The sequence below is a fragment of the Pseudopipra pipra genome, chromosome 3 (assembly GCF_036250125.1).
Source record: "Pseudopipra pipra isolate bDixPip1 chromosome 3, bDixPip1.hap1, whole genome shotgun sequence".
Taxonomy (NCBI): Eukaryota; Metazoa; Chordata; class Aves; order Passeriformes; family Pipridae; genus Pseudopipra; species Pseudopipra pipra.
The window spans coordinates 12,477,273-12,504,195 of NC_087551.1; the positions used below are offsets into that span (position 1 = coordinate 12,477,273).

At 51.0% G+C, this 26,923-nt stretch overlaps 1 protein-coding gene across 8 annotated transcripts; it reads right to left on the reverse strand.

Annotated features, from left to right (window-relative positions):
* On the reverse strand, positions 1-26,471 carry RRBP1 (ribosome binding protein 1). Of its 8 annotated transcripts, XM_064647870.1 has the most exons (24): positions 26,087-26,224; positions 19,329-20,027; positions 15,758-15,903; positions 15,414-15,536; positions 14,486-14,638; positions 14,044-14,162; positions 13,044-13,197; positions 11,266-11,404; positions 10,732-10,919; positions 10,531-10,568; positions 9,290-9,380; positions 8,550-8,642; positions 8,098-8,190; positions 7,914-7,994; positions 7,725-7,814; positions 7,255-7,347; positions 5,682-5,753; positions 5,408-5,503; positions 4,872-4,955; positions 2,936-3,028; positions 1,979-2,062; positions 1,452-1,550; positions 817-960; positions 1-540 (listed from the first exon to the last, which is right to left on the reverse strand). In XM_064647870.1, the coding sequence occupies exons 2-24, from the start codon at positions 20,005-20,007 to the stop codon at positions 502-504; spliced, it is 2,991 nt and encodes a 996-aa protein (XP_064503940.1). In that variant the 5' UTR covers positions 20,008-20,027; positions 26,087-26,224; the 3' UTR covers positions 1-501. The 8 variants fall into 8 exon arrangements, with proteins under 8 accessions (XP_064503940.1, XP_064503937.1, XP_064503936.1 ...); XM_064647867.1 differs by lacking the exon at positions 2,936-3,028; XM_064647866.1 differs by lacking the exon at positions 2,936-3,028 and having other exon boundaries at positions 15,758-15,933.
* Positions 26,472-26,923: the final 452 nt, after the last annotated feature.

Sequence of the window (26,923 nt, forward strand, 5' to 3'; positions counted from 1 at the left end):
TTTTCGCTACATCATTTTAATTGCATCGACACCCAGAAATACAAAAAAAAGGATACATGCCAAAAGCCACCCATCAAAGAGCGGCATCCTTCCGTGGTGGGTGTTACTTCCACACTCCTTTCACTCAGAAAAAAAAAGAAAAAAAAAGGAAAAGATATAGAATTGCACCAGTTGATGTACAAACACAGTCTTCCCTTTTGCACATATTTGTGGATTCTGCTGCAACAAGGAAGGTGAAGCCCCAGCGCTTGCCCTGGCATTGCCAGAGAGGCTCCCTGGGAAACAAAGAGTTGTACAAACAGTATGAAGATTTTCTTACAAACTGCAGTGTTTACTGGTTTTTTGGGGTTTTTTGTATATTTTAAGTTTCAAAACTAGGTTTTGGGTCACTAATGGCTTGTAAAATCTCTTATCTACAGTGAATTTAGCACATATTTTTATTTTTAGGAATGTGTAAGGCATTTTGGTAAATTAAATGGTAAGGTCTAGGTTGCAGACTCGTCAAACTGAAGTCCCTTCCTTTGAACTGTCCTCTTTCCCCTGGAGAAGGAAAAAAGAGGTGGGTTACTCAACTGTATCTCATCATTCTCATGGCAGCTCAAGCCCCAAAGCATTTCACAAATAGGCCTAGTCCTGCCTTTTGGGCAGGGAGAACCATGAGCATAATCTCGTGTGGTCCCAGGGCTTCCCAAAATCCAACCAAATCATTTCTGGCATCATTTCTTGCCTCCATTTTTAAAACACTGCCTGATGTACACTTCCCTGGGGCCTCCACCGGTATCAAGGGGAGGGATGGCCATGGCCACCAACAAGTACCGTTTCCTGAAGCTGTTCTTTCAATCTCTTCACAGTTTCTCTCTCTTTGGCCAGTTGGTCCTGGGCAACCTTCAGTAGCTCCTGTAGTTTGGTTGCTGCCTGACCCAGGTCCTTTGTTAATTTTTTTTCTTTGTCAAGTCTTTCCTACATGGGAGTCAAAAGAAGGCATCTGCCTGAGCCTCTCTTTTACATCTGGTGACCTTCCCCCCTCCAAAACATCCCAGGTCACCTCAGGTCTGCATCAAGCTGCCTCAGTAGCCACAAGCCAGAGGAGCACCCAGTTCCCTCCTCAGCAGAGAGACCAGGCATCACCCCTGGTGATGACCAGCTACAAGCTCACTCTGGCATCTAATCTGGAGATGCCATGGGCTGAGACCTCATGGTAACTGGACAGTAACCCAGTACATGAAAAGCCCAGGCTGTGAGAGTGTTTGCTCAGGGCATCGCACTTATCTTGGCCAAGATGGATGCAGTGGCTGTGACTTGCAGCCTGCTGTCCTTCAGCCGTGGTGGAGCTCTCAGCCACCTCCCTGCAGGGTAACCACCGACCTTGCCCCACCCTCCTCAGAAATGATAAATCATGCCCTTAGTCCTGCTTGAACATGACTTTTGCTGTCCTGACACAGCCAAATCACCTTGAGATGCTGGGCCTCCTCCGTGTCTGAAGCTGCTGCGTTTTCAGTCAGTCTTAGCTTTTCCAGCTCTGCTTGCAATGTGCATGCCGAGCTCTGGGCCTGGAGGGGGACACATAGTAAGCACAGAAGCCAACAGTGGCAGGCACGTCCCACATCATGCTCTGTACAACCTGAGTCCCCTGTGGGTGTGCCCTTGGTAAAGAGCTAGGTTGTACAGCCGCCATCAGCAGGACACTGAACCCAGTGCATTGCTTCTGCTGATCCAGCTTCCACCAGGAAGATGGTATTTCTCGCCAGGAGCAGCATGAAACCCAGCTAGAGCCCTTAACCCTCAAGGCAAAGAGCTGGCAAAAGACATGGGGGGACTGGGAGAGGGGCAATGTGAAGGGCGAGTGTTGCCACATGCTGCTGTAAGGGAATGCAGACAGTGATGGGGAAGAACCTTCAAATTAATTCTTGGGCTTCTTTAGCAGCTGGGAACCCAAAAAGGCTTTGCAAACTTTTGTATCCTCCTTGCCCACACCCACCTCCTCCAGCTCCCGTGTCAGCTTTTGCCGCAGCACTTGCTCCTTCTCCACCAGCATTTTGTTTTGCTCCAGCTGGGTTTTCAGCTGTGTTGAGAAAAGGGGAAAACGCTCAGAAATAAAATTTAAAAATTACTCAAGAAATGAGCTAGCAGGGACATCACCAAGAAAGCTGGGCTTAGACAGAAGAAATAAAAGTGGAAGCTTTCCCTAGGACATCAAAGGGCAATAGGTACCAGCATCCCTCCTCAGCACAAGAGCTGGGAGGATACTGATGCCTGGGGCTTGGCTTTGCAGTGCCAAATTTTGCTTGCTCCTCAGGCAGCGTCAGCTGGGACATGGGATGAGAGGCACCCCATAGGGAAGGATGTGCCTGGCAGGTCCCCATGCCTGGGAGGAGACTTCACAGTTAACAGGATTAAAGGAGAAAGACAGAGCCCAACTTGTGGCAGCACTGCTACTGGCAAGAGGTGTCAGCCTGAAAGGGAACAGCCACTGCTAATACCCTCAGCCCAGCTCCAGCAATTTATGGAGCCTCTGTAATCGTAATCCTCACCAGCTTGGAAGGGATCCTGGTACAACTTTGTTGGGGTATCCCCTTCCTCCAAGGAGACCCAAACCCCAAACCCAACAGGGCATTGTCACATGGTAATGCTGGCCCAAGGGCTTGCAGCATGCCCTGCCTGCATCCCCCTCAAATCTTGCCAGCCTGATGCCATGATGGAGGGCTCCCAAGGGGAACAACCTGGTGAAAGCCAGTTGGTGGTATGTTCCCAATGGGAACAAGACACATGTTTGAAGGGATAGGGGGCTAGCTTTTCCCCAACACATGGTACAGGAGACAACACAGCCACGACAGCCCCAAGTAAAGCCATGTGCAGTTCTCCATGCAGTTAGAGATGGTGAGACAGGATGCTTAAGGGTCAGTGCCTCCACAGGCAGTGGTCTCACCATCCTAACCTTGAGGGGTGCAGGCTCGCTTGGGTCAGCTTGTAACCTCACTACCTCTCCATCCTGTACATGGCTCTTCATCTCACTCAAGTGCTGCCTGACCTGGAGGGAGGACCAGCAAGCCTGGCTCAATTACACATCCCTGTGCTGCAGCCTTTACACGACTCACAAGAAACTACAGATAAAGCCTGCCAGCTTTTTTGCTTTCACACAAGCTGAAATGTTTGGAAAACCACCTCAGTTTCTGCTACGTGCAGGACAGTGGCACCTAACCTGAGTAGCCTGAGGCACAACAGCTCCCAGGGGTGCAGAACACACACTCACGCCTCATCTGCTCTGCTTCGATCCCTTGGCACCTGTGTTTAGAACCACTGCTTGAGGGTTTGCACTAACACAGTCAAGGTATTAAATAAATCAAGGTAGGGTGGCAGGTCCCATTTTGCCATGGATCACAACTGAGATGCCTGGGAAGGCAGTTACTTGAACACTGCCTGCCCCCCCCAACTAACCTCCGCACACTCCATTTACCACCAGGTCTCCATCCTGCATCACACCAGCAGTGGCAGCCAAGCTGCAAGCTGACAGTGTGCCTTGGCCAGAAGGGAAAGTTGCTGGATGAACACAAGTGTATTCCACACTTACAACTGCCTGCCCATCTAATGAGATTAAGGCTAATGATGATCCCATGCCACATCCCCCTGGGAGCAAGGGGGTGCATCAGCTCGCTGAGCGAGCTAGACAGTAGTGGATGTGAGGCTGGGAAGAGTCAGCACTCAAGAATGGGTGAGCAGCACCATCAAAACAAACTCCCAATGGTTCACAATCAAAGTACAGTGTTGCCGTGGGAGTTAGGTGCTGAAAAAATCTCCCAGAGCAGTTAATTAGGGGTGAGATAAGAAAGGGTTTATTATGCCAAGGCAAAGATGTTACAAGACACGCGCCCGCCCTGCCTGAGATGTTACATTTTATAATACCATCCATCCAATCCCAGATGTGTCCACCCTGTGGCCTTTACTCTGGACCGCCCCAGGTCCACCCCCTGAGAAATGGGTCTGGGGTGCATTTCGGGACCCTCTGTTCATCCCATCTTCATCTTCATCAGAGCACAAAGGGTACATAGTCACCCAGTTCTTGACCGTATTCTGTGGTTTAGGCCCTGATATGCTGTTCTGCCAAACAATCTGGGCCTTGCCTTGACAAAAGACTAAACATTTCTGCTGTATTCAGGGGTAGAAGTGATATAGGGAGCATAGAATGGGGTAAGAGGGTTAAGGAATGTGTAAACAAGGGTGCTACAGGGAAAGGCACAAGGGAGGGAGTGAGGGATGCTGCTTTTAGAGTCTACTTCCACTACTTACAAAACTTACAAGTATTAGAAAAATAAAAGCCATTAGGGGCTTAAGGCATCAACAGATTTAAAAACTAGAGCCCTCATGGTTTTGGCAGGTCTGCTAGCTCTCTCAGCCCTATATCCCAGTTCTCTTCCTACCATTTACCTGCAGAAACCTAGCCCCATCCTTCAGCTCCCCGAGTGACCCGTGCACATGGGTTGCACAATCTCAGTCCTCCATCCAGAGGTGGATGGATGGATGCTTAAGGCACCCGAACCCCTACCCCAGGGTGGTGTTGGGGTAACCAGTGTCCAGTGGTGGGGTAGTTGGGTTCTTCTGCTACATACCAGCTTGCACAAGCCTTGCTGCTCTCCCTTCCTTCCCACCCTCATCATGAGAGGGCAGACAGAAAAATAAAAATCTCCTCCTGTGTCTCAAACATCCCCTCTGGAAGTCTAGTGCCTGGCAGCACCAGGTTCCCCTGTGCACTGGCTGTGCCTTCCTCCCCTCCCTGAACCCACAGGAAGGGTGCTAGTCCCATGGCTGGGTTTGCAAACCAACCCCAGGCAGAGCATTGAGATCCCACCAGGACACCTCTGGGGACCCCTCCTTACCAGTGCCAGCTCCTTGCTCTGCTTCTGCGTTTCAGTCTTTGCTGCCTCCAGCTGCTCCTGGGACTCTGATAAGAGCTGCCTCAACTGTTGAGGAGGAACGGAAAGGAAAAAAAAGTCCTTTTATGCACTTGTTTTTGGAACCCGTTGGCCCAAGGAAGCATTTTTACGATGCAACATCTTCCGAAAGAGGTCATGATATTATCACTTGCTGTTGTCTGCTCACAGAGATGGCCATGAGACAGCTCCATCTCACCTGAGCCACAGAAATCACACAGGCCACCGAGAAGCAGTGCACAGCATCTCCATACAGATCTCTCTGACCCATCACTTTGTCCATGGATCTCCTGACTTTCAGTGTCTACAACCCAGACTGGAGCAATTACCTCCACCTGTTTTCTTCTGCTTTGCAAAGCTGTAGATCACTGGGGCACTTCCCAGATCCCCAGGGCACTCCTCAAATCCCCAAAATGTGCATGGGTGGTAAGTCAGGGTTAGAAGAAAAATGTGGTTAAGAAGGTAACAGCCACCACACTTACAACTTCAACTTCTTTTGTGTAGTTTTGACGTTCAGAGCTGGCTGTCTGCAAGTGATTTTCCAGTTGCATTTCCAGAAGAGAGGTGTATTCCTTTAGCTGGAATAAAAGAGACAAAAGCAGGAAGAGGTTGATTGTTTGAGATCCAACACATCCCAAATATCCCATGGTCAAAGTCTGCCTTCCCCAGGGCAATGGAACCAGACTCAACCCAAGCAAAGCATCTATCTGCCTGGCACCTGTGCAGACACCTTCTCCCGTACCCCAAAAACCTCACCTGATCTGTGTTCTGCAGATCTGCTTTCAACTTCTCCACCATGGCTTCAAGGGATTTCAGCTGGAAGTGTGACTAAAAGCAGAAAGCATCAGCAAAGGTCAGTGAACAGCATCTCATGGGGACAGTGTGCTCACTTTGGTTCAATCAAAAACTGGCTGATGTTTCACTCCCATCTCTCCCACTTCATCCTGTACCCAAGTGTGAAAGAGACCTGATGCCAAAGTGGAGCTCTGCAGCCTGGAGAGAAGGAGCTCTTCTTCCAAGGGAGGACAAGTTCAACATGCCCAGGCCGTAAGTCGTGGAGCAAAGTAATACCTTTTGCCTGCAGGAATTCAGCTGGCTACAGTTAGGTTTCAACACCCAAGAAGCTAACACCAGACTCTGCACAAGTTTCCTACTGAAAGCGCTCTTTAGTTTGGAAGCAGCAAGGTAGACTTTCCAATGAGGTGTCATGGACTTCACTATTATGAGAAGCCAATCTACCAGAAAAAGCATGGGGTTTGCATTTAAACCCGGATTGATTTTTGAAGAGGACTCCACAGATGCTGAAATTTTTGAAAGGAGGAATTCACCTCTTCTCCACTGAGAGGCAGGACTGCTCTGGAACTGTTCTAGCCACCAGACATTCATCTCATCACAAACACCACCAAAAGCCACGTCATCTTCTGCAATCCTACACCAGTCCTCAGCAGCACTGGTGCTCCAGGAGCCAGTGACAGGCTGAGAAATCAAAGATCTCTTGTACAAGAGCTCCTCCACCTCCCTGCAGTCCCAGTTAACTTCAAAACCCCATCTGATGGATGGGGAGAGGCAGACCATGGAAAATAGCTTCCTCTCAGTTCTGCATTCAAGAGGGAGGAGACAACATCAGTCTGCTTTGCAGAAAAGGCATGGCCAGCCAAGTTTTCCCAGATGCCAACCAAGTCACAAGAGCTCATGGAACATGCTCCCCACCAACCCCTTGGGCAACAGAAGCTCTCTGGCAGCTGCTGGCTGGCTTTTTAACTAGGAAGAGCAGTACCCAGAGCTAGACAGACAGCTGGACCCTAAACTATGTGCAGTACGTGACTTGGATCTCAGCTCCTTTCTCAAGGCTCAACAAGTGCCAAGGTCAATCCATGTTTTGAGAGCAAGCTAAGTTCTCCAGCAAATGAGTTGAAGAGCCCTGCACGTGCTCTCCTCCCACGTAGCCAGTGCCCACCACGAGGGCCCAGCCTGATTTTCAAGCATCAGAGCTTGGATTACTGAAGAGGCAACATAGTTTCACAACTATCATGCCTGAACCGAGGAGCTGAAGCCATTCCTGCAGCTCCACTGACAGGGTCTAGGCACACACCAGGCAGAGATGTGGGATCTGTGAGGAAGACAGGTGCAGATTCTGCATGAGGTGGGATTTTTGGCAGCTGTTTTGGTGACAGGAGGAGTATATCTGGGGAGAAGAGAAAGTCCCCATGTTGTGAGGTTCAAAGTTGGCAGGAACACTTAAGGTCACCAACTGATTTTTGCCAACAGCCCTCCTTCTCCTGGAAGTCCAGCTCCAGGAACAACAAACCCAGGTATGCTGCAAACGCACCTTTTGGAGCTCCTCTTCAGAGGCTGTGAGCTTTGCTTTCCAGACCTTCTCCTCCTCCTCCACACTCTTTTGCAGGTTTCGCAGCATCCTTTCCTGTTGGCAAAGTCTCAGCTGAGCCCAGCTAACCTGAGCAGCCCTGGCATACGCAAAGCCTCTCCAAGAAAAAGAATTAGACGCCTCAGGTGGGGCTGGAGGCTCCTAATTCCTATTCTGGCTCAACCACCCTGCTCATCTGTGCCACATCCCATCACCACCAGGAAGCTTTCCAACACAATTAGGCTGAAGAAGAGCTCTAGAAACCTACGTTTCTCCTAATCCTCTGTCTCAGACAAATAGTCTTCCACATGGTAGCCCCCCCAACATACCAAGGGATGCCCACACTGAGTTCATGGGCAGCCTGGGCTGCCAGGAGACCTCTCAAGAGGTATTTCCAGTGGAAGGCCAACACAGCACAAAGGGCAGCAACTTACTGTCTCTGCGAGGATAGTTCTATACTGCTCACATTCTGCTTGTAAAGTGGTTTGTGTTTCCACTGCCTCTTTCAATTTAAGAGCTGAATCCTAAAAAGAGAGGGAGGGAAGAGCGAGAGAAGTGAGGAAAAGAAACATATAACCCTCCAGCACTTCCTCGTCCCTCCACTTTCCAGCCCCTTCACTTACCAGGGGCTCTGTTGTAATCACTTGCTGCTTTAGCACACTCATAGTCTTCTCCTTAAACTCTTGTAGCCATGTATCATAATCCTGAGTTTGAAAAAAAAAGAACAAGGAAGAAAGAGGATGCTTAGACATCTCTCCTTCCCATGTGGTGGAGGCTCTGTGAGGGTCTGAGAAAACCTGTGCCCACCTGCTGTAAGGACACAGTGACTCCAGGAAGGGCAGAGAGCAGAGTCTGCTTAGTTCGTGTCTGGAATGCATTCAGCTGTTGGGCCAGCTCTTCCTGTAAGAGAGACAAATTGTCATGGCATGGAGGTCTTGGGCACCTGTCAGCCAGGCTGCCAACACTGCTCCTGCTTTTCTGTGCCTACAGGGGTGAGCCAGCACAGGAAACCAGTCAACACAGAAAACTGCTGACACTAGGAACTATGAAAACATCACTTCCAGTTCACCCATCTACTCGGTTACCCAGCCATAACAGGAAGCAGGGATACCCAGCCCTCAAGACAAACTTTGGAGAAGCTGGCAGGAGGGTTGGACCAGCACTGCTCCTAAGAAGAGGCAGGCAACCCAAGGGCAAGCATGTCTAGTGGCTTCTGTTCCAACACCAGCATCACTGCCAGAGAAAAATGCCAGGCTCACCTTTGCTTTTGTAGCAGCAAGTAGTTTTTCCTCGCACACCTTCTCCACCATGGTCAACGCTTCCATTGCTTTCCAGTTCTTTTCGCGAAGGTCCTGCGGAGACCACAGAGGGCAATAAGCCACAATTCATGCCAAAGGCCACAAACTTGCTTGTTGGCGCTGAGGAGGATTTCAAAGCCTGCACTTAGGAAACTGGGCAGCAGACCATCGGTTTGTTCAAGAGTCTTCCATCCCACTGCCCACATGCATCCCTTTTCCCTCCATCTTCACAGTAGCTTGATGCACCGATTGCTCAGGAAGTGGCCTTGAAGGAGCAGGGCAGAGCTGGAAGGGGGCAGGAGCTCCACAAGCACCCTCTGCCTGGAGAAGACACAGGCCAAGTGGAGGGATGTAAGGTGGCCTCCACCTAACTGATACCACTTTACAGTAGAGGGAGAAGGAGCGCAGGAGCAGTGAGACATGAGGGAGCCTGCTCAAGGATTGCCTTGGCCCTGCCACATAGAATCTCTCTGGCTTACCAGGTCCTAAACCTCCCAAGAGAACAGGGGACAGACATACTACCCCAGGAGCCCATCACCTGCTACAGCACATCAGCTCCAGCTACACAGGCCACCGGGGTGTTTCCTGCTCTCCAGCAGACAAGGCAATGCCTCCAGTGCTCTGTGGGGCTGGAAGAGCCTCTGATTGCACCAGAGAGCCATCAGTAGATGACTGTGACAGACTGTTGTTCACTCACGTACATTGTTTTTCATCTTTTGTTGCTCTACTGCCTCTCGCAGCTCTGTGGCTTCCCTTTCCAAAGATGAGAGCTGGTTTGTGTTCTCCTGGAGTCTGGAATGGCAGGATGCAGGAGTGAGTCTCAGGATCCATCTCCCTCCTGGGTAGCAAGCTCCTGAGATAGCCCTTCCTATCCCGGTCTGCTCCGGGATCTACATACAGCAGGATGGAGAGGGAGCAGGACTGAAAACCACAGCAAATGCAATACTGGAGTAGGACCTAGTTTTCTACCATCTTATGAGCAATAACAAAAAAGCAATTAGCTGTCTGGCTGTACACACACTAAAAGAGGAAGCAGAAAAGTGATCCAAAAGCCAAAACTGAGACTGCTCCTATCCACAGCTTGTTAGGCTGAGGTAGCCCACAGCTCTGCATTTTGGAAGTATCATCCTAGTGTTCTGAGTAACCATAAATCAGGGCTGCCAACTAGACACCAGAGAGCCTGCATCGTCTCTCCACTTCCACAGATCCCACATCTGCCCTGAAGGGACCCTCAGCTTGAGCAAACCAAGGAAGGTTCAGATCCTTGACAAGAACTACGCAAGTCTCTTGGGGTCCCAGGACAACTGAACCACTGCGTTCCTTTATAGGAATGCTGGATGTTTGCTGGCAATGCGGGCAGCTGAGAAATCCTGCCCCCATGCAAAGCCTGAGCCTTCTCAGAGGTGCCCAGCACACGGACAAGGAGCAAAAGGCACAAGTTGTGAAAAAGTTGTAAACTTCATTTAAATGCCAGGAAACCTTTCTGCACCAGGGGATGGGGGAAGAGGTTATCAAATACTGGAACACGGACCCAGAGAAGTGGTGAATCTCCATCCTTGGAGATACCTGGAAATATTTTCAAAAAGCTTACTCTGGTTAGCCCAGCCTTGAGCAGGGATTTGGATCAGAGACATTCCATACCCAGGACCAACACCACCAGAACCTCCTATTCTGTAAGACTGGTCAGAATCCATGTGCTTGCCAGCAATTCAGTCCCACTTCAGAATGGACTGGCTGTTATTTGGGGCCAGTGCTGGAGCCAATAAATATTTTAAACAGCACTATTGGTCAAGATTGACCTTGATTTCCCAGCTTGGCAGTCCCCAAGCCTGACTGGAAGGCAGGAAGCCCTCACCCACAGGCTTAGTGCTTGAGGAAGCCTGGGACACACGGACAGCAAGCTGGAGGTGCCATAGCAGTCTCCATGTGCAGCCAGACCCACCTTGACCGCAGCTGCTTCATTTCTGCTTCATTGGCTGCCTGGAAGAGAGAAAGCACTTTTGTTACCTGCCCATGGCACGTGATGCAGGTCAATCCTTTCTGTGGCATTCCAGAGGGGATCCCAGAGGAAAGATAACACAGGCACTGTGTGAGCAGCATAACCCACTCCCTTCCTCCCACCCCAATTAAATGAGCACATAACCTGCAAGTCTCTGTCTTTTTCTGCCCCACTCATCTGGCCTGCCTCCAGCAGAGCTTCAATGGACTTGATCCTCTCCAGAAGCTTCGTATTGTCCAAACTGGCATCCTGCAGTTTCCCTTTCACATTGTCCAACTCCAGCAACTTACTTTTAACCTCTGCTTCGGAGCTCAGCAGCTTGGCCTGCAGCTCTGTTGGAGGAAAGGATGAGAAACATGGTAGGGTAGATGCAAACAAACCTGGAGACTCCCCACCCTGCCCTGCCCAAGCAGAATCTTAGCCAAAGAAGCCTTGGCTGTGGATGCTTTTAGAAGGCACAGAAAGGGGAGGCAGGGACGCAGGACAGCACAGGAGAAAGGCATTGGAGTAACATCCTAGGATAGAACTATGAACCAGCCCATATCTTGCTCACATCAATACTAGGCAGCCTAAATTGGGTCTACTTGTAGATTACTTGGACCAGCTCCACCAAGCACCCAGCTCTGAAAGCTCTCAGTCTGCCCCAAAGCTCTCCCCATGCCAATCCCAGTTCCTCACCAGCAATGCTCTGCTGCTGTCCTTTGGCCTTTTCTGTGTCTGCTAACAAGCTTTTGTAGCTGGTCTGGGTTTTGTGGAGCTCATCACTGACTTCATCCAGCCTCTTCTGCAGCATCACCTCCACCTCCTGTTGGGAAGCCTGCATGGCAGGAAGAGAACGTTTCCTATAGTGTAACAGATACCCCAGGCAATTTGAAGCAAAGCTCCACATGTCACATAATGTTATTTTTAAGCCATACTTTAGGGGATTTAAGTCACCCTTTCCCCACATTCCCCCTGTGCATGATGCATCTTGCCTCGTGCTCACATTTTGTCATTTATCAGCCCTCAAACTGGGAAGCAGACAATACCCAAATGTCTCGGTTCTGGGCCAAGACCACCCTCCCCTCTAGAAACCTAAGCTCTGAAAAATCTCTTAAAACCCCGGTCCAAACACACTGCCCCAGCCCAGCAGGGAGAGGTGTTTAACAGGACAGAGACACCCAACCACACGTTTCCACACATGGAGGAATTTTCTGTGTGGTTTGGGCCAGGGAATACTTTTTTTTTCCATCTTAGAAAGCAGCAAGGAAGAGGCCTGGCCAAGGCAGGCATTTTGAGGGGGAAGGCAGGGGAGAAGGATGACGCAGCTCTGTAGGTACAAATTGCACCCTTGCAGATTGTGAAACGTTGTTTTGCATCGAGGGGACAGAGAAAGGTAAACCAGCAGGATGGTCTCTGTCCAAGTGATGCTTCCAGCACACCAAGAAAGCAGGACTTCTCTGTTTTTTGAGGATTTGACTCCGTATTCTCAGCTCAGAGATCTAGGTGTTACTGTGTTACATTCTCCCCCGCATTTTAAACACGTCCTTGACTTCAAAGTCTTCCAGGTAGTACGATTTATTTAATTAGTATCAAGGTGTTGCAGCAAGCTGAAAGAAGTTCTGGAGAAGTTCTCCTAAAAGCATGTCTAGGAGCTAGTGTTTTGAGCCAGGAAGGTGGCTTCTGCCTTCACACCAGCTGCATGTCCACATCATCCCCCTTGCCTGCAAAAGCAGCTGGAGCCAAATGCAGCCCACTAAAAAGAGATGTGTACAGAAAAAAATAAAAGCAAGGATATCAAAGGACCCTTGTTATAGGAACACCTCTACAAAACTATTTTGGCATGTGAAGACAAAGGTCTCCTTCACCACAGCCCCTTCCTAAAGAAGCCAGAGCAATTCAGAGACCACAGCACATGCCCGAGGGACATATCACATCCCTTACTCTGCTACCCTGGGATTAATGGCCCCAGCATCCACTTTAGCAGCATCCCAGCAAGAGCACTGTTAACCCCCCCGAAGATGTGAGTACATGTGAGTACAGCCTGGCTGCCTGCAACACACGACTGTGTGCTCAGAGGTCTACTTGGGAGGTGTCCTTTTAACACCCCTAAACACCCCAGACCCAGCCACAACAAAAAAAGCCACAAGCTCTTATCTCCTGCACCAGGGGGGGAGAATAATAGGGTTAAAAACATTTGAGTTTCAAGAGAGCACCCATAGAAGAAGGGCTTCAAGATCGTGCTCCCTGGGCTCTGCTCGTGATACAAGGCATCACACTGGTGTGCAAGGCGCACACTGAATGTGACAAACTAATGGGGGAGAAAGCAATTAGGAAGCCTGCAAGGCAGCTTCCTTCCCAAACATGGACATTCATCTCCCTCCTAGCTCCTCCCATGGCCAAGTCCTCAGATCCCATGCAAGTTAGCCACCTGCCCATCTCTGTGAGGGGAGCGGGTTTGCTGGTGCCTGCCTGACCTGCAGCTGTTTGTTCTGCTTCTCCAAAGCTGCCGCTTTGATCTCCCAGCTCTTCCTCTGCTGCTCCTCTTGCTGCAGCACCTCTGATTTCTCAGACAGCTCTCTCATCAGCTTGTTGCATTCCTGCCGTAACTTGGCCAGCTCAGCATTTTGCCTGCATTAACAGAAGCAGGGTTATTTTAGCCCACAGGCCACTCAAGCCTCTCTGACGTTGCTTAGGGGGGAACACATCCTTCTGTGAGCATCATACAGGACTTGAAACACCTCAATGGCTTCACTTGCCTATTTCTAGGACATGCCTGGTCCTTCAGGGAAGGGTCTGAAAGAGCTGTCAAATTACTTTAGAAAAGCTGCATTTCAGTCACGGGAGACATTCCTTTCTTATGAAGTAGAGGACATGAGGATCTGTCTTACCCAGACACAAGAGGAAGTACTACAAGCAGCTGGAGTCTGCTCTGTAATTATTTGACCACTGTTAATCACCAGTCATTTCAGACTTCCTACAAAAAGGACTGTGAAATTCTTCTACCTAGGAAATTCTTCTACCTAGGACTGTGAAATTCTTCTTCCTTTTTTTTCTGCACACACTGGGCTGGTCTCTGTTCTCTGCAGCATCACTCCCATCAAAGAGCCAGCTGCATTTCTTCTCAATGCTGTAGTATAAGAGTATGAGCTTCCCTATGGGGGAATAGTGCCACAGTGCCTTCTGGTCCCCTCTCCCACCTCCACTGCCTCTTGGCTCTAGCATCAGCACAGGTGACCCCAATGCAGAGACTGATCCCCCCACCCATCCATTTGGGAAGAACATCTTTATTTCCCCTGGTGGCCCCCCAAAAGCCATTTGGCAAGCTCTTCCTCCCTCATTCCCTCCTCTACCTCCAGCTAGTTGGGGTGCCTGTAAAAGCACCTTTGAGAAAGGGGGTGGCCATGCCCGATGGTCAGCCAACCCCAGGGTTTGCCAGAGGGCAGTCCCAGGTTCTGCCCCTCACCCCACCCTTACTTGCTTTCCATTTGGCTGGTGGCCTGGTTGAGGGCGTCCCTCAGGATGGAGTTCTCCTGCTGCAGGCGAGCCAGCTGTGTGTTGGGGCCATTCTCCAGTTGTTCCTGCAGGGTCCGGATCTAGAGGAGCCCAACAGGAGTTAATGCCACCACTGGCCACTTCACCGTCCTTGTTGAAGCCCATGAGATGAGCAAGAGGGACTGGCAAAGCCAGAGGGTGTCTACTGATGCTGACAGCCCCCAGGGACATGACATCCCATGAGACTGCTCCATGGGCCTCTTCTCCCTCGACCACCATGGTCCAGGAGCATCACAGGATCTCGCCCCCCCAGAGGCTCTTGTCCCTTCACACAGCTCAGTCTTCTCCCAAAGATCACACATCTGGCACCAGAAGCCACCTGGCAGATAAAGGAAGAAGCTTCAGAGCACAGCATGGGGCTCACCTTGACCTGGAGTTGCTGCGTTTCGCTGACATGGTCCTGGTAGCTGGCCTGCATGCGTGCCTGCACTGCCACGATCTCCTGCTCACGGGCCAGCAGCTGCTCCTTCAGCTTGCCCTCTGCAGCTGCCGCCTTGGCCCGCTCGGCTGCCAGGTCCTTCAAGCAAAGAAGTCATCCAGTTAGTTCTCAGAGTATGAGTTTCCCCATTTTAAGGGGATGCAAAACCAGTGGCCTCCTAGCTCAGAAGACTAAAAAGTTTACCACTTTCACTGGTGCCTCCATGCCCAGATACGTTTAACACTTACATTTCCTCCTGCATTTTGTTTTGGGCTCTGTGGCCACTGGATGCCACTGTTGTTCCATATTGGGCCAGCTAAGAGAAAGGAGTAAGACAGCCTGGAATTTTATTCCCCACCCCCCTCCCTCCCCCAGGATCAATAACATCACATAACATTTGGGACAAAGCAGGAAAATTATACAGATGGAACTTGCCAGCCACCAAGTTCAGCATGGTGGGGGGCTGTTCTGCCTTCAACACCCAAAAGAGGTGGAGGCAGGGGTCTGAGTAAGGAAAGGGCACTGTAGATAGCATCCGGCTCCTTACAAAGGCACCTTCTCAGCTCAGGGGATCTGGGCAGGGATGAGAAGGGATTTGCTTTTCTCCCTGAAGCAGAAGAAAGCTGCAATCTCTTAAGGGAAGGGTTTTCCCCTGTTTCCCTTATGGCTGCCAAAGGACACTACCCTGCAGTTCTTTGGGCTGGTGGGGATCTCCTCCCCTTTTGGGGAAGAAAACAGCAAACAGGTGAAGAGCCCAAAGAGCCCCAGGGCTTCACCTGCAAGGGGGGTGAGATGTGGAGAGCAGCAGGCTTATGGCGAGCCATCATGAACACAGCCCACACCAGGGATGCCAGGAGAGCCGCATAGTGCTTACCTTGCTCAGCTCCCGCAGCTTGTTTCTGGCAGCAGCTGCATCCTCCTGCTCGGCTGAGAGCTGCTTCTCCTTCTCTTCCAGCTGGCGTTTCAGGATAGCAACCGGGTCACCCTTCTGAGTAGCCTGCCAGCATGGAGTGGCACATCAGAGGGGATGACCACCTTCAGACCCATACCCTCCTCTGCACACACACAAGATCCTGCTCTCTGCTCCAGGGGAGAATTCAGGTCTGGTCTACAAGGGGCCAGCCTGCCCAAAATTGGGGTGTCTTCCCTCCCCTCCCACCTTCCGAGACTCGGCAGAGCCCAGGCAGCAGGTGGTCACAATGGCACTGGTAGCCCTACCGTGTGCCAGGTGTCCATGATGCCCATTTTCTCCGTCAAGATCTCGATGAGCTGCTGGGCCTCACCCTCACTGAACACCATGCTGCTGACAGTGGACATGAGTGTCTTGTAGGGCAGGTAGAGGGGCCCATCTGAATCCGTAGGTGCTAGGGAGGAGAGAGGAGGGGTTGGGACTGCTGGGGACAGAGGCAGAGATACAGTATCATTTCAGTTGGCTTCAACCCTACAACTGCCATGTCAAACCATCAACTACCAGATTTCCACAGTCATGTTTGATGCCTCTCTAAGTGAAAGCAGTATGAAAAGTGCTGGAGATGATACCACACATGGGCTTCTTGAGCCAGGTGCTACCTCTGCCTGGCTCTGCTACTGGTCCCAGCACACTCCTATCACCCACCAACAACCTGTTTCTCAGCAGGAGCTGGGTATGCTTTGTCAACGCCAGGGAGCACAGATTGTTGGGCATTAGAAGCTGGACTGCACCACAATACAACCTTGCTGAAGGATGTCACCCCATGCAGTGGTGGCAGTGATGCAGAATGCATCCCATCTTTCACCAGGCAAGTTTGCTCCAGCTCTTTGCTAGGGGTAAACATGACTCCAACCCTTCCCCTACCCCTCTGCTAACCTGGGAAAGCCAAGGAGCATCAGGGACCATAATGCTGTTGTAGGACATGCACATGGTCACAATGGATAAAGGGTGATGAGCAGTGGTTTAGGAGTTACCACACTGTGTTGGAGCAGAGTTTCTCCTGCAGCCCCCAGAGAGGAGCCTATGCTGGTGCAGGTTCATCCTGAAGGACTACAGCCCATGGAAGGCCTCATACTGGAGCAGGGAAGGCTGTGAGGAGGAAGGAGCTATGGAAAGGGGCTATTATTAACTGACCACAGTCTCCATCCCCCTGCACCACTCAGGGAGGGGAGTTAGAGAAGTCAGAAGGGAAGGAGTGAAGTTGAGCCTGGGAGTGAGGGCAGGGGGGGAAGGTATTGTTTTAATTTTGTCTTTGTTCTGATCTATTTTAATTGGAAATAAATCAGTTTTCTGCAAGTCGAGTCTGTTTTGCCAGTGACAGTAATTGCTAAGTGATCTCCCTGTCTTTATCTTGACTCATGAGCTTCCTCTTCTTATTTTTCCCCCATCCTGTTGAGGCATGAGAGTACAGCTGGGTGGGCTTCTGGCAGCCAGCCACAGTCAACCCACCACAGCAACAGAGCGGCAGAGCCGCTCCTGGCTTCTGGCTACCAGAAGCCCTCCTGGCTTCTGAGATGGCAGCACTAACCCTGGCAGCAGCAGAGTTTGTCTCACCAGCCACAGCCACTTCCCAGCAGTGCAACCAGGGCCCAATGCTTGGCTCACACTTTACTCAGGCTGGTAACTGCATGGATGCAGGACAGCACATCACATTCCCTGGCTCAGTTCCACTGGGTGGAGGGACCCACACAAAGCAAAACTCTGTCCATCTCCCAGTAGTGTCATGCAATGAAGCCTTGTAAAGGCAGGCCTAACGCAAACCCCACCTTGCAGATGGCACGTGGAGCCTGGGCAGCCTGCCAAGCTGTGGCACAAGGAGGCCTATGCTGACACCGAGTCCATGTAAAGAGTCGGAAACCTTGTGCCTTGCTGAGGAAGCAACGAAACAAGAACCAGCCATGTGGCAAAGCTGTCATGGGAAAGCACAGCAGGACAAGGGGTCTGAAGAGCCACTTCTTCCACCCAAGGGAACTTGGGTGAAACAAAATACACAAGAGAAAAATACCACAAGCTGCTCTCGTCAGGTTTGCCATCTGTTTCAGTGCTGAGCATGTCTTTGAACACTTTGAACACCAATTGTTATCTGCCACAGGATAATTTGTTGCTTTTGCCTTTGAAGAGGAGAGACCACAGCTTGCCAAAGGCTGCCCACAAGACCTTGGTCAAACTGCAGTCAGCTTCAGGGTGCAAATACTGCTGAGAGCTTTCCTTTGAAAAATCCCACAGGAGCAGCTAAGACAACACTCTTGGCTTTTAGGACATGCAGGATTGGCACTTCATCCCCAAGGGAATCTAAGTTTGGAGCAGCTAGAAAAACTCCGATCTTAACAAATGCTAGAAGTTCATTTCCCATTCACACTCCCTTAGCTGTTACAGCTTGGATTTAGGGCCACGTTTTTCAGCACATCCATGTATTCCAGTGTTAAGAGAAGTGCATCCATGGATGCACACAATAAACCAGTCACCTTTAGTTTTCCCAACACCATCACTGCAATACCCTCCAGAAGCAGTTTCTCAAATCCTTTCAAACTGCATCACTATGTGGAGATGGCCTTTAGTAAAACTCTTTCCTCAGAAGAGCAGACACAAGGGTTTTAACCCAATCTTGGAAACCAGCAGCTGCAAACGTCCTGCTGAGAAACAGGCCCTCTTCCAAAATGTGGGTGTGGAAACTGCCAGGTTACACTGCAATCCAGGTTTGGACATGCTGCAGAAGGTTAGCAAGAAGGGATGTGTTTTTATTTGGTAGGTTTTTTGGGATTTGTTGGGGGTTTTTTGTAAATAAAGAAATGAAACGCCACATCACATCTTTGAGAACACCTGAGAGATTTCTCCCATGTGTCCACATGGGAACACTTCTACAGGTCTGAAAGCATGAATATTTTTAGTGCCAAAAATAAATCCCAAACTGTTCCCATTGGTACAAAGAGAGGCAAGAATCCAGCTACAGAGCTGATTTCCCCCTCCCTACACCTATTTATAACCTGGAGAGTTCAGGACCACCTCTTTTAATCTCTTCTATCTCCGAGTCAATCAAGTGAGGCATGATTGACGATGGACAAGTTTTCCCTTCCCTATGACATATCCAAAGTAATTTCCTTCTAATTACCCTATGATCAATCCCCTGCAGTATAAAATCCCATCAATTCTCTCTCCTTGAAGAATCCTTTTTCACCTCCACTGAAGAACAAGGAAACTCTAGCAAGTGACCCACTTCCACGTAGAACCATGGTACAGATCCTCTGTGCTTTTAATAATCACGGGTGTGTGGGGAAGACATCCACCCAGATGTCCAGCACCTTGGCAGCTGTCCCTCTCCACGATGGGTACACGCACCTCCTGTTCATTCCCATGTGCAGATCTGCTGAGACCCACAACATAACAGCAAATCCAAAAAGAACCTCTAACTCTCCAACCTGTGTGCAGGACCAAGGAGCTAAACACCAAGTAGAGGTACCTGATCAGGAGGCAACACATTGCAGAGTGAAAATAAGTCAATAAACTCTTGACTTCAACTTTACTTCCCCCCAGAGAGAATGATAGTCCAGTACAGGCTTTTTTTAGCCCACCTATCCCAAGGTGCACATGGCCCATCTCATCAGAGACAGCCTTTCTACAGCTGTCCTGTTTCCAATGCTGAAGAATCACAAAGTCATAGAATGATTTGGGGAAGGAACCTTAAAGATCTTCTAGTTCCAACCCCCAGGCCATGGAGTCAAGAATGAAGAGATCTCAGAATGGGATAGACCTGTTTTAACACCATCAAGATACCCTGGCGGCTTACTCGATGGGGATATACAAAGAGGAATTTGGCCTTACCTGGCTCACTCTTCTTCTTGGATGCAGCCTTCTTCTTGACAGGTCCATCATGCTTCTGCTCCTCATGGGTCAGAAGAGCATCGGTTTTCTTGATGGTGACAGGGTTGACAGGAGCACTTTGCTGTGTGCCAACTGGTGGCACAGCCACAACAGGCACCTCCTTAGGGGCCACCTCCAGGACAGGAGAACTTCTGGGGACACTGACAGGAGGTGAAGCCAACATCAGGCTAGAAGCAGGCTCTACCTTTGCCACCTTCTTCTCCTTCTTCCTCTTCTCCTTAGGTGACAGAACAGGTTTCTCCTTTTCCTGGGGAACAACTGACACTGCTGCAATTGGAAACTCCACTGTTAAAGGCTCAGGCACCACAGCAGCTTCAAGAACCACATCCTTGGGAGGGTCTGTCACTTCCTGAGTCATCTGCTGCTCTGGGATCTTTCCATTAGGTTTCTCTTCCTTTTTCTTTGCTTTTCCTTTCTTCTCAACAGATTTCTCTTTTTTCTTTTTCTCCATTTTCTGCTGCTGGGTCTTCTCAAGCTCTTTGCGTTGCTTGGCCAAGGCTTCCTCATAAGATGTCTCCTTCATGGAGAAGGTGGACACCAGGAAGATCCCAATGGCTGATATCACCATAAAACCTCCGAAGACCACAACACCCAGCGTCTGAGGGTCATACACATCCATCCTGCCTTATTCTTCTGTGCCTGCAAGACACCAGAACAACAGCTAGGAGTGGGGCGGGGGTGGCGGAGGAAAGAAATGCAATGGCCTCCCTGAGCAGGGAGTTTCACATGGACATCTGTGCCTCCAAATGGCACCATGCACTGAAAAGACAAACACTCAAGATTCACACAACTGAGGGCAACCTGCCTACACACCCCCAAGTTTGTGCTCCTCTGCTGCATTGCCCATGCACAGCAGTCCAGTTGTACCCCAGTGATTGAACTCCACTGGCTGCAGCGATCTCCAGAAGAATCAAAGAGGAGGGAATTAAAAAACAGGGATGCAATCAGAGACAGCCACAAGCCTCATTCCATGTCCAACGGGATGGTTTTGCATGACCCTAGGCAATACCTGCAGCAGTAAGAGAGCCCACTTTCAGACTGTTTGGTGCAGGTTGGCCAAGATCTGGGCTTTTCCTGGAGCAACTGGCTTTCTCACTGAACCCAGATGCATATCCAGGTCTCAGCTTTGGAATAAAATATCCCCCTGGAAGGAGAAAGTATGTACAGGAGAGTTTTCTCCAGCTTTGCAGCAGCCCTTCCCTTCTCTCTTTGCCACCTGCACCCTGTGGCACTGCTGACTTCTGCCCAGCCTGGCAGGGAGGATGCACATTGACTGCATCCCACTAGGTAGCTGCTCCCAGCTCCCACAGATGAGAATCACCCTAGCAACAATGCTGTGTGCACGGCCACCACACACAGGACCAAATCACAACCATTTTTACCAGTAAAAGTCTTAAGTTCAAGCTAACAAAAGAAGTCAAGCCTGGTCATTAATTATTTCATCTTCCAAAGAGATTTCTGCAGGAAGAAGTGAAACTTGCAAAGGGAGTGCTGGATATGGTGCTTCTCTTTCCACCTCTGCTATTAGCTGGAAAGAAAATTGGGCACATTCTCATCTGGCAATTCTCATCCTCCTCGCCAGTTTCTCCACCTGTATAACACATGGAGCATCAACCATACTGCCTGGTCTGAGATCTGGCAAGCAGGGTGCAGCCACACCTGGAGAAAGATGCTATTACCTCCACTCTTCTTAATGGCTAATTGAACCCTGTCCTAGTTTCAAAACCAATTGCTGCTGTCCCATGCATGTGTTTCATCCATCAGGTCATCACTTTCATGTGGCAATGAGGTGGCTCATGAGCTCCTAGATGCTGGTGTCAGTTAATCTGCGAAGGGGCACTTTCCAGGAGTTGCAAAGGCTCTGGTTTCCCGTCATTGTGACCCAAAACACAATGAGCAAAATGCAGAAAGTCCTCGGGTATCAGAAATTCTCATCCTGCTTACCTGTAGTCATTATCAAATTTCCTCTTTAAGAGGTTGTGGGTTGAGGAAGGAGGGAGGGGCTGGAAAGGGAGGAGGCAAAAATTAGAATAAAACTAAGGAGATCAGCATCTTTTCAAACCACAGTGATTGCAGGGAGACACCTCAGAGGCTCTTCCTTTCTAACAGCTGGAGCAGTGAACTTGCAGCTGCGTCCGCAGTTCAAAGCTGCTCCTGCAGCAAGGTGGGGACAATGCAATGAAAAACTCACCTCCAACACCTGACCAGGGGGTGCAGAGCTGGAAGGAACTGCAAAGCACCCATTTCCCACTGGAGAAGGACGCCTAGGGAAGGATGTTCTAACCAGCAGCCCAGTTCTCCCTGCCCACCTCTCCAAACATCCCTGCAAAATGGGAGAGAGAAGCTGGCAGGCAGGAGGGCTGTCAGCACCAGCTGGAACCAGCTTCCCCTGTCAGGGCCAATTTGCTACCCCACAGCACCACTCGAGATCCCAGCTGATACTACAGGCATCATTATTTCACATCTACCCTGGCCATTTCATACTTAAATGGCCTTAGCCCACTCTATCCCAGCACAACTGGTGCTAAGTCACTGCCTTCTGACTAGTAGCATCGCTTTGGGATGATCCCAACAGAGAGATTATTCCTAACCCACGGAATTAAAAGGACTTGGATTTCCTCTCCCTGGCAGTAAATAAAATGTAGGGTGGAGAACACATACCCACAACCTTGTGTTGGACTTACGGCTACACCAAAGCACCCAGGAGCTGTTTTAGGGGCAGAACAAGGCAACCTGCATTCCTCACCCAGCAACTCAAACACATCAGTAACATTAAACCCTTCCTGACCTCACGCTGCCACAGCTTCATATATAGATAAAAATCTGCTTCAGCTTAGGGCAAGAGCATCCCCAATGCTGGCAAATGCACTCCAACCCCACCAGCTGGTACTGTCACCCTCAAAATGCTGGGAATAGAGAGAAAAATCCAAACCTCCACTACAGAGGATGGGTGAAAGAACACAGCACTGGAGCCCTCTGCCTGCCCCACACCCTCCAGGGATGAACCCTAGAAGCCCTTACAGTGTTTGAGCCCCACACTCCCTCTCCCCTGCAAGCACCCTTACCCAGCCCCATCAGCTGCAGTAAAAGCTGCCTGTACCTTGCCTCCTCTCCAGCTTTACAATCAGGGTGAGATAAGGATGTAGATTAGAGCTGAAGTCCTCCCTAGCTGAACAAAAACACCCCAACAATCCCCTCCAAACCAATACCCGGAAAAAAGCAGCCAAGAGCACTAGATAGAGGAGCTGTGAACCTGCAGAAGAGCCATGGCAGCAGCCAGAGCTCCTGAAAGCAGCTGAGATGCTGAAAGCAGCTGAGATACTCTCAGGGGCCATCCAAGTTCCCACCACTGGACCAGAGAAACTCCGTGCAGGTGTGCCAGGAGAATATCCACAGTGACGAGTGAGAGATGCCAACCCGGCAGCAATCACTCTCAGCAGCACTATCATGGCAAACTTTGGTCCTGTCTCAACATTCATGCCCTGCAGCCTGCAGCACTGGGCTGGTCCTGTCAGACCCAGTGCTGACTCCAAGGAGCAAGTTCTACCTGTAGAGTTCCTCCTGCGGTCGAGACTTGGCACGACTAGCTCAGCAGCTTGTTCAGGGCCTATCTCTCCAATTATGTGAAGACAGCAGCAGGCTGTACACAACCACAACACGCTTAAATCAAAGCAGGCTGGCATTGGCATTTTGGGGATAAGGAAAAGTCTTCCTCTGGGAACTTACTGAAGCATAGATGCAAGAAGCGTTTATGCCACAGCATTAGCATCAGGAGTGAAGCTCTGCTGTGGCATTTCCTGACTTTGCCACCTTTGCCCTTTGAAGTGCTGAAAGTTTGCTCCTGGATTTGCACAGAAAGACAGCAGTCCCCTTTGCAAGCACCATGGCAGGTGTGCGCGCACCTTGCCCTTCGGCAGGAAAGCCCTCCTTGCTTCCCACCTGCACAAAGCCTTAGCCAGGACATGGCAAAACAGGGCACCAAAGGTACCACTGCTTGTCTGCTTGCAGATGCCTAAGGGCAGCCTCATGTGTTCAGCTTGACAGCCACAATTTGAAGAGGCTCGAAGACTTCAGCATCCTCCCTTCTGTAACTTCTGATCCTCCATGGGACTTTGCACTCACAATGGCATTTTTCAATCTGACGCCCAGATTGTTCTGGGAGAGGGTTGTGCACAGACACCACCAGTTATCAGAGTCCATGCTCAAAAAATCAAGTTCACATGCAACATTGAGTGCATATGCCTCCATGAAGTTTTTGAGCGGAATCATCCTCTACTCCTTCCCCAGCCAAAATAGGGGAAATCATCAAATATTTCCATGTGCAAACTCCTTTCCCAAAATAGCTTGTTCAGATAAAGCTTTTCACCACCACAAGAACAGGAATATGCTGGACAACTGGTATTTCACTTGGCTTTGTCACGTAAAGGAGCCGGCCGAAATGCTGTGCTCCAACTCTTCCATTCCTGGGGCTTTTGCTTGTTATCCATCAGATTTCCCAACATCCCAGATAACAGCCCAAGAGATCTGACCTCCCTCGACTCCCTGCATGTCTCATCACCTCTATTTGACCCGAGCAAAAGTCGAACTTGCCTTCAGGAAGCTAAACAAGTAAAGTAAAGGACTCAGCCTTGCTGGTTTTTGAGCACCAAATAATTTCCAGGATGAACCAACCCACAGACACGTGACATGACAGCACCAGGGCCATGCTCAGTGTCTTGTGGTCACATTTGTCACTGACAGCTAAGAGTCAAAAACCAAGCTAGAACCTTGCCACCTATTCAGCCTTTCCTTCCCTCTGCAACCACACATGAAATCCACGGGAATTCAGTAACTTTGTGACCCAGCCCTCCACCAACCCTGGCTTAAATCAGCCAGGCCAAGTGTCAGGTGGGCAGGAGCAAAGGAAGAGACAGGTTGTGCAGTAACTACAGGAACCTTATTTCTTTTCACAGCCAAAGGAAAATCTATGTTGTCTCCTCCTGGTCTTGATAGGTGCGGCAGCTGGGAAAAGACACTCTTTGCAAGCAGGACGCTGTTCCTCTAGCAACCCAAAACTTGTACTTCACCATAGTGTCAAGGTGGCATCTCAGGTTAGAGCAATACACAAGAGGTAATGAGGGGGCAGAGGGCAGGGAAAGAGATATGGGTTCTGCATAGCCCACAGCAATGCCTGACAACATGTTAAGCACCTGCAGCTCTCTTTCCTCTATATCTCCCAGCAGATTTAAAAAAAGGAGGGAAAGGGCAAGGAAGAGGGAACTGGGAGGCCTAATCCTGTGAACAGCAAGGCAATCCAGCAGCAGTAGAAACAACAGCGCTGCCAGCAGATAAAAAACAATCACCAGATACTTCTCCTAGAGTTTCTCTCTGCCCTACTGCAATAAATTGAAAACTAAAAACAAATGAGGAAAGCCTACACACCACGAGCGGATCCTGCCCACGTCCCCAGCAGCCTCTGTTTAAATAAATTTTCTGTGTGACTGTGCACTTGCAGGCTCACGGCAGCATATGTTACTCTACACAGCGACTCCGGATTAGCCAATTCTCAACAGTTATAGCTCAACTTAATTGAACGTGTCTCAGTGTTCCATTAGCTCTTGCAGCAGCAGCAGCCAGCTGCCAGTTGGCTTGTGCTTGCCAGCAGTGCTTGGCAGTGCTGCCAGCTCCCTTCCTAAGCCTCGGAGTGAAAAAACAGGCAGAAAATACATATATATATACATACACACACACACATATATATATTTAGGAGAAGAGCATAACAGCACCATAACACAGCTGCAGTTTGACTACTCTCTGAGGCAGCTATTACAAATTTTCTCTCCCCTCTCTGGCCCAAAGCAGCTGGCCCTCATCAGCTTCTCCCGGGGGCTCACTTTCTAGGTAGCCCCAACTCCTTCCAGCCATTTCCCGATGATGCAGGTGAGCAGAGGCCACTGCCATTGCTTCAGTGAAGGGCAGAGCTGACATTCCAGGCGTGGAGGCTTCTCCGTCGCGTCCAGCCACGTGTTCAGCACACGCTCTCCCCCTGGACTGCTTCCCCAACGGGCGAGGAGTGGGGCATTCCGTCGGCAGACCCGCGGGAAGCCTGGCGATGTCCAGGTTGGAAAAACCCCAGGGTGGGGGCGAGGGGTCTCCGCCTATGGGGTCGACGCCACTCTCCAAAAGCTCGGGGACCCCGCACTGCCGGGGGTTTCCCGGTGCCAGGAGAGTTTTGTTGAGGGGGCTTAGTTAAGAGAAAAAAATAAACAAGGACAACAGCCCGAGCGCCGTGACCTTCTGTAACTGCGATTAATCAGATTAATGCATGTCATCGCGCCGGCGCTGGGGCCCGAGGGCGGCGCGGGGCCCGGACCTCGCCTCCCCGCTCCCCGGCTGCACACGCCGCCATTCCGCGCAGCCCTCGCTACGCCGCGGGCCATTCATCTACCCGGCCCTCTGCAAACGTGGCCGGACCCCGAGCCCGGGATTCCACCTTCCTCCCTGCCCTGCTTCCCCGCGGGACACCCCTCCGCGCCGGGAGCGGCGGGGCTGCAGGTCGCGGAGGAGGTCCTCACCCCGCTCCACGACTGCTGGCTACTGGGGATGGGGGAAGCGCCGGGCGGGGGGTCCCGCTCGCAGCGCGGGGCAGACGGAGAGGAGTCGTGGAAGAAGTGGCAGGGGAAAGGGCTGAGGGAAGAGCTGCCGCCGCCCCTACCCACCCGTGCCGGGTCGCGGTCCCTCCTCGCTGCTGCAGACGTGTGGAGTCGTGGCACTTTCCGCCGCTGTCTCGCCGGGCTCGGCCGCCGTGTCCCGCCCCGCCGCTCCGCGCCGCGGGGCCCACTCAGCGTGGCGGGGCGGGACGGGGCGGGGCGGGGCGGGGGCGCGGGGTCCCCGTCTCTCCCTCGCCGCTGCCCGCCGCGGAGCCGTACGGTTGGAGCGGGCGTCGGGAGGAGGTGGGCTGGGGAGGGGATACCGAGCGCCCCGGGCCCAGGGAGCCCCGCGGACCTTTGCCCCCGGGCTGAGCTGCCAGGGATCGGCCTGCGCAGGCGGTGGCTGCCCGCCGGCCTTTGCTGAGGATGTCAGCGTCATCCCTGAGGCATAGCGGGAAGAGGATGGTTGGGGAATTCGAGGACTTCTCAGGAAGGATTGGGGGTGCTGCTCCACGCTGGGACCCTCCTCAAGGGCTGAGTGTGGGCACCATGAAGCAGATTGGACCCGAAAGATGGCTGCTCCCGGCAGGAGCCTTTTTTCAAGATTTGCAAATGCTGTGTGGGTAAACAGCGCTGGGACTGGTCCATCATCCACCAGCTTGTGGGTCCCAGGACAGGGAGAAAACCGTGCCCCCGATAGCCAGTGCCACCCCGTATGGTGGCTGAACTCTCAGTACATGCCCTCTGTGTGCCTCCTGGTCTGGCTGTGACCTCCCATGGCGGGGTAGAAGAAATGCAAGGTTTATTACCCATGTGCCTGTTCGCACCAGAGGGAGTTAGCTATCTGGAAGTGATTTGGATGCTCCAGAAAAGTAAGGGTTAGAAGGGGCTCCCTTCACATCGGAA

Coding starts and splice junctions, on each gene's coding strand:
- RRBP1 (XM_064647863.1), bottom strand. CDS start 20,007: ATGGATGTGTATGACCCTCAGACGCTGGGTGTTGTGGTCTTCGGAGGT. Junction 15,537..15,757: donor TCATGGACACCTGGCACACG/GTAGGGCTACCA, acceptor CCATGCTGGCAG/GCTACTCAGAAGGGTGACCC. Junction 13,198..14,043: donor ACCAGCCAAATGGAAAGCAA/GTAAGGGTGGGG, acceptor CTGTTAATGCAG/GCAAAATGCTGAGCTGGCCA.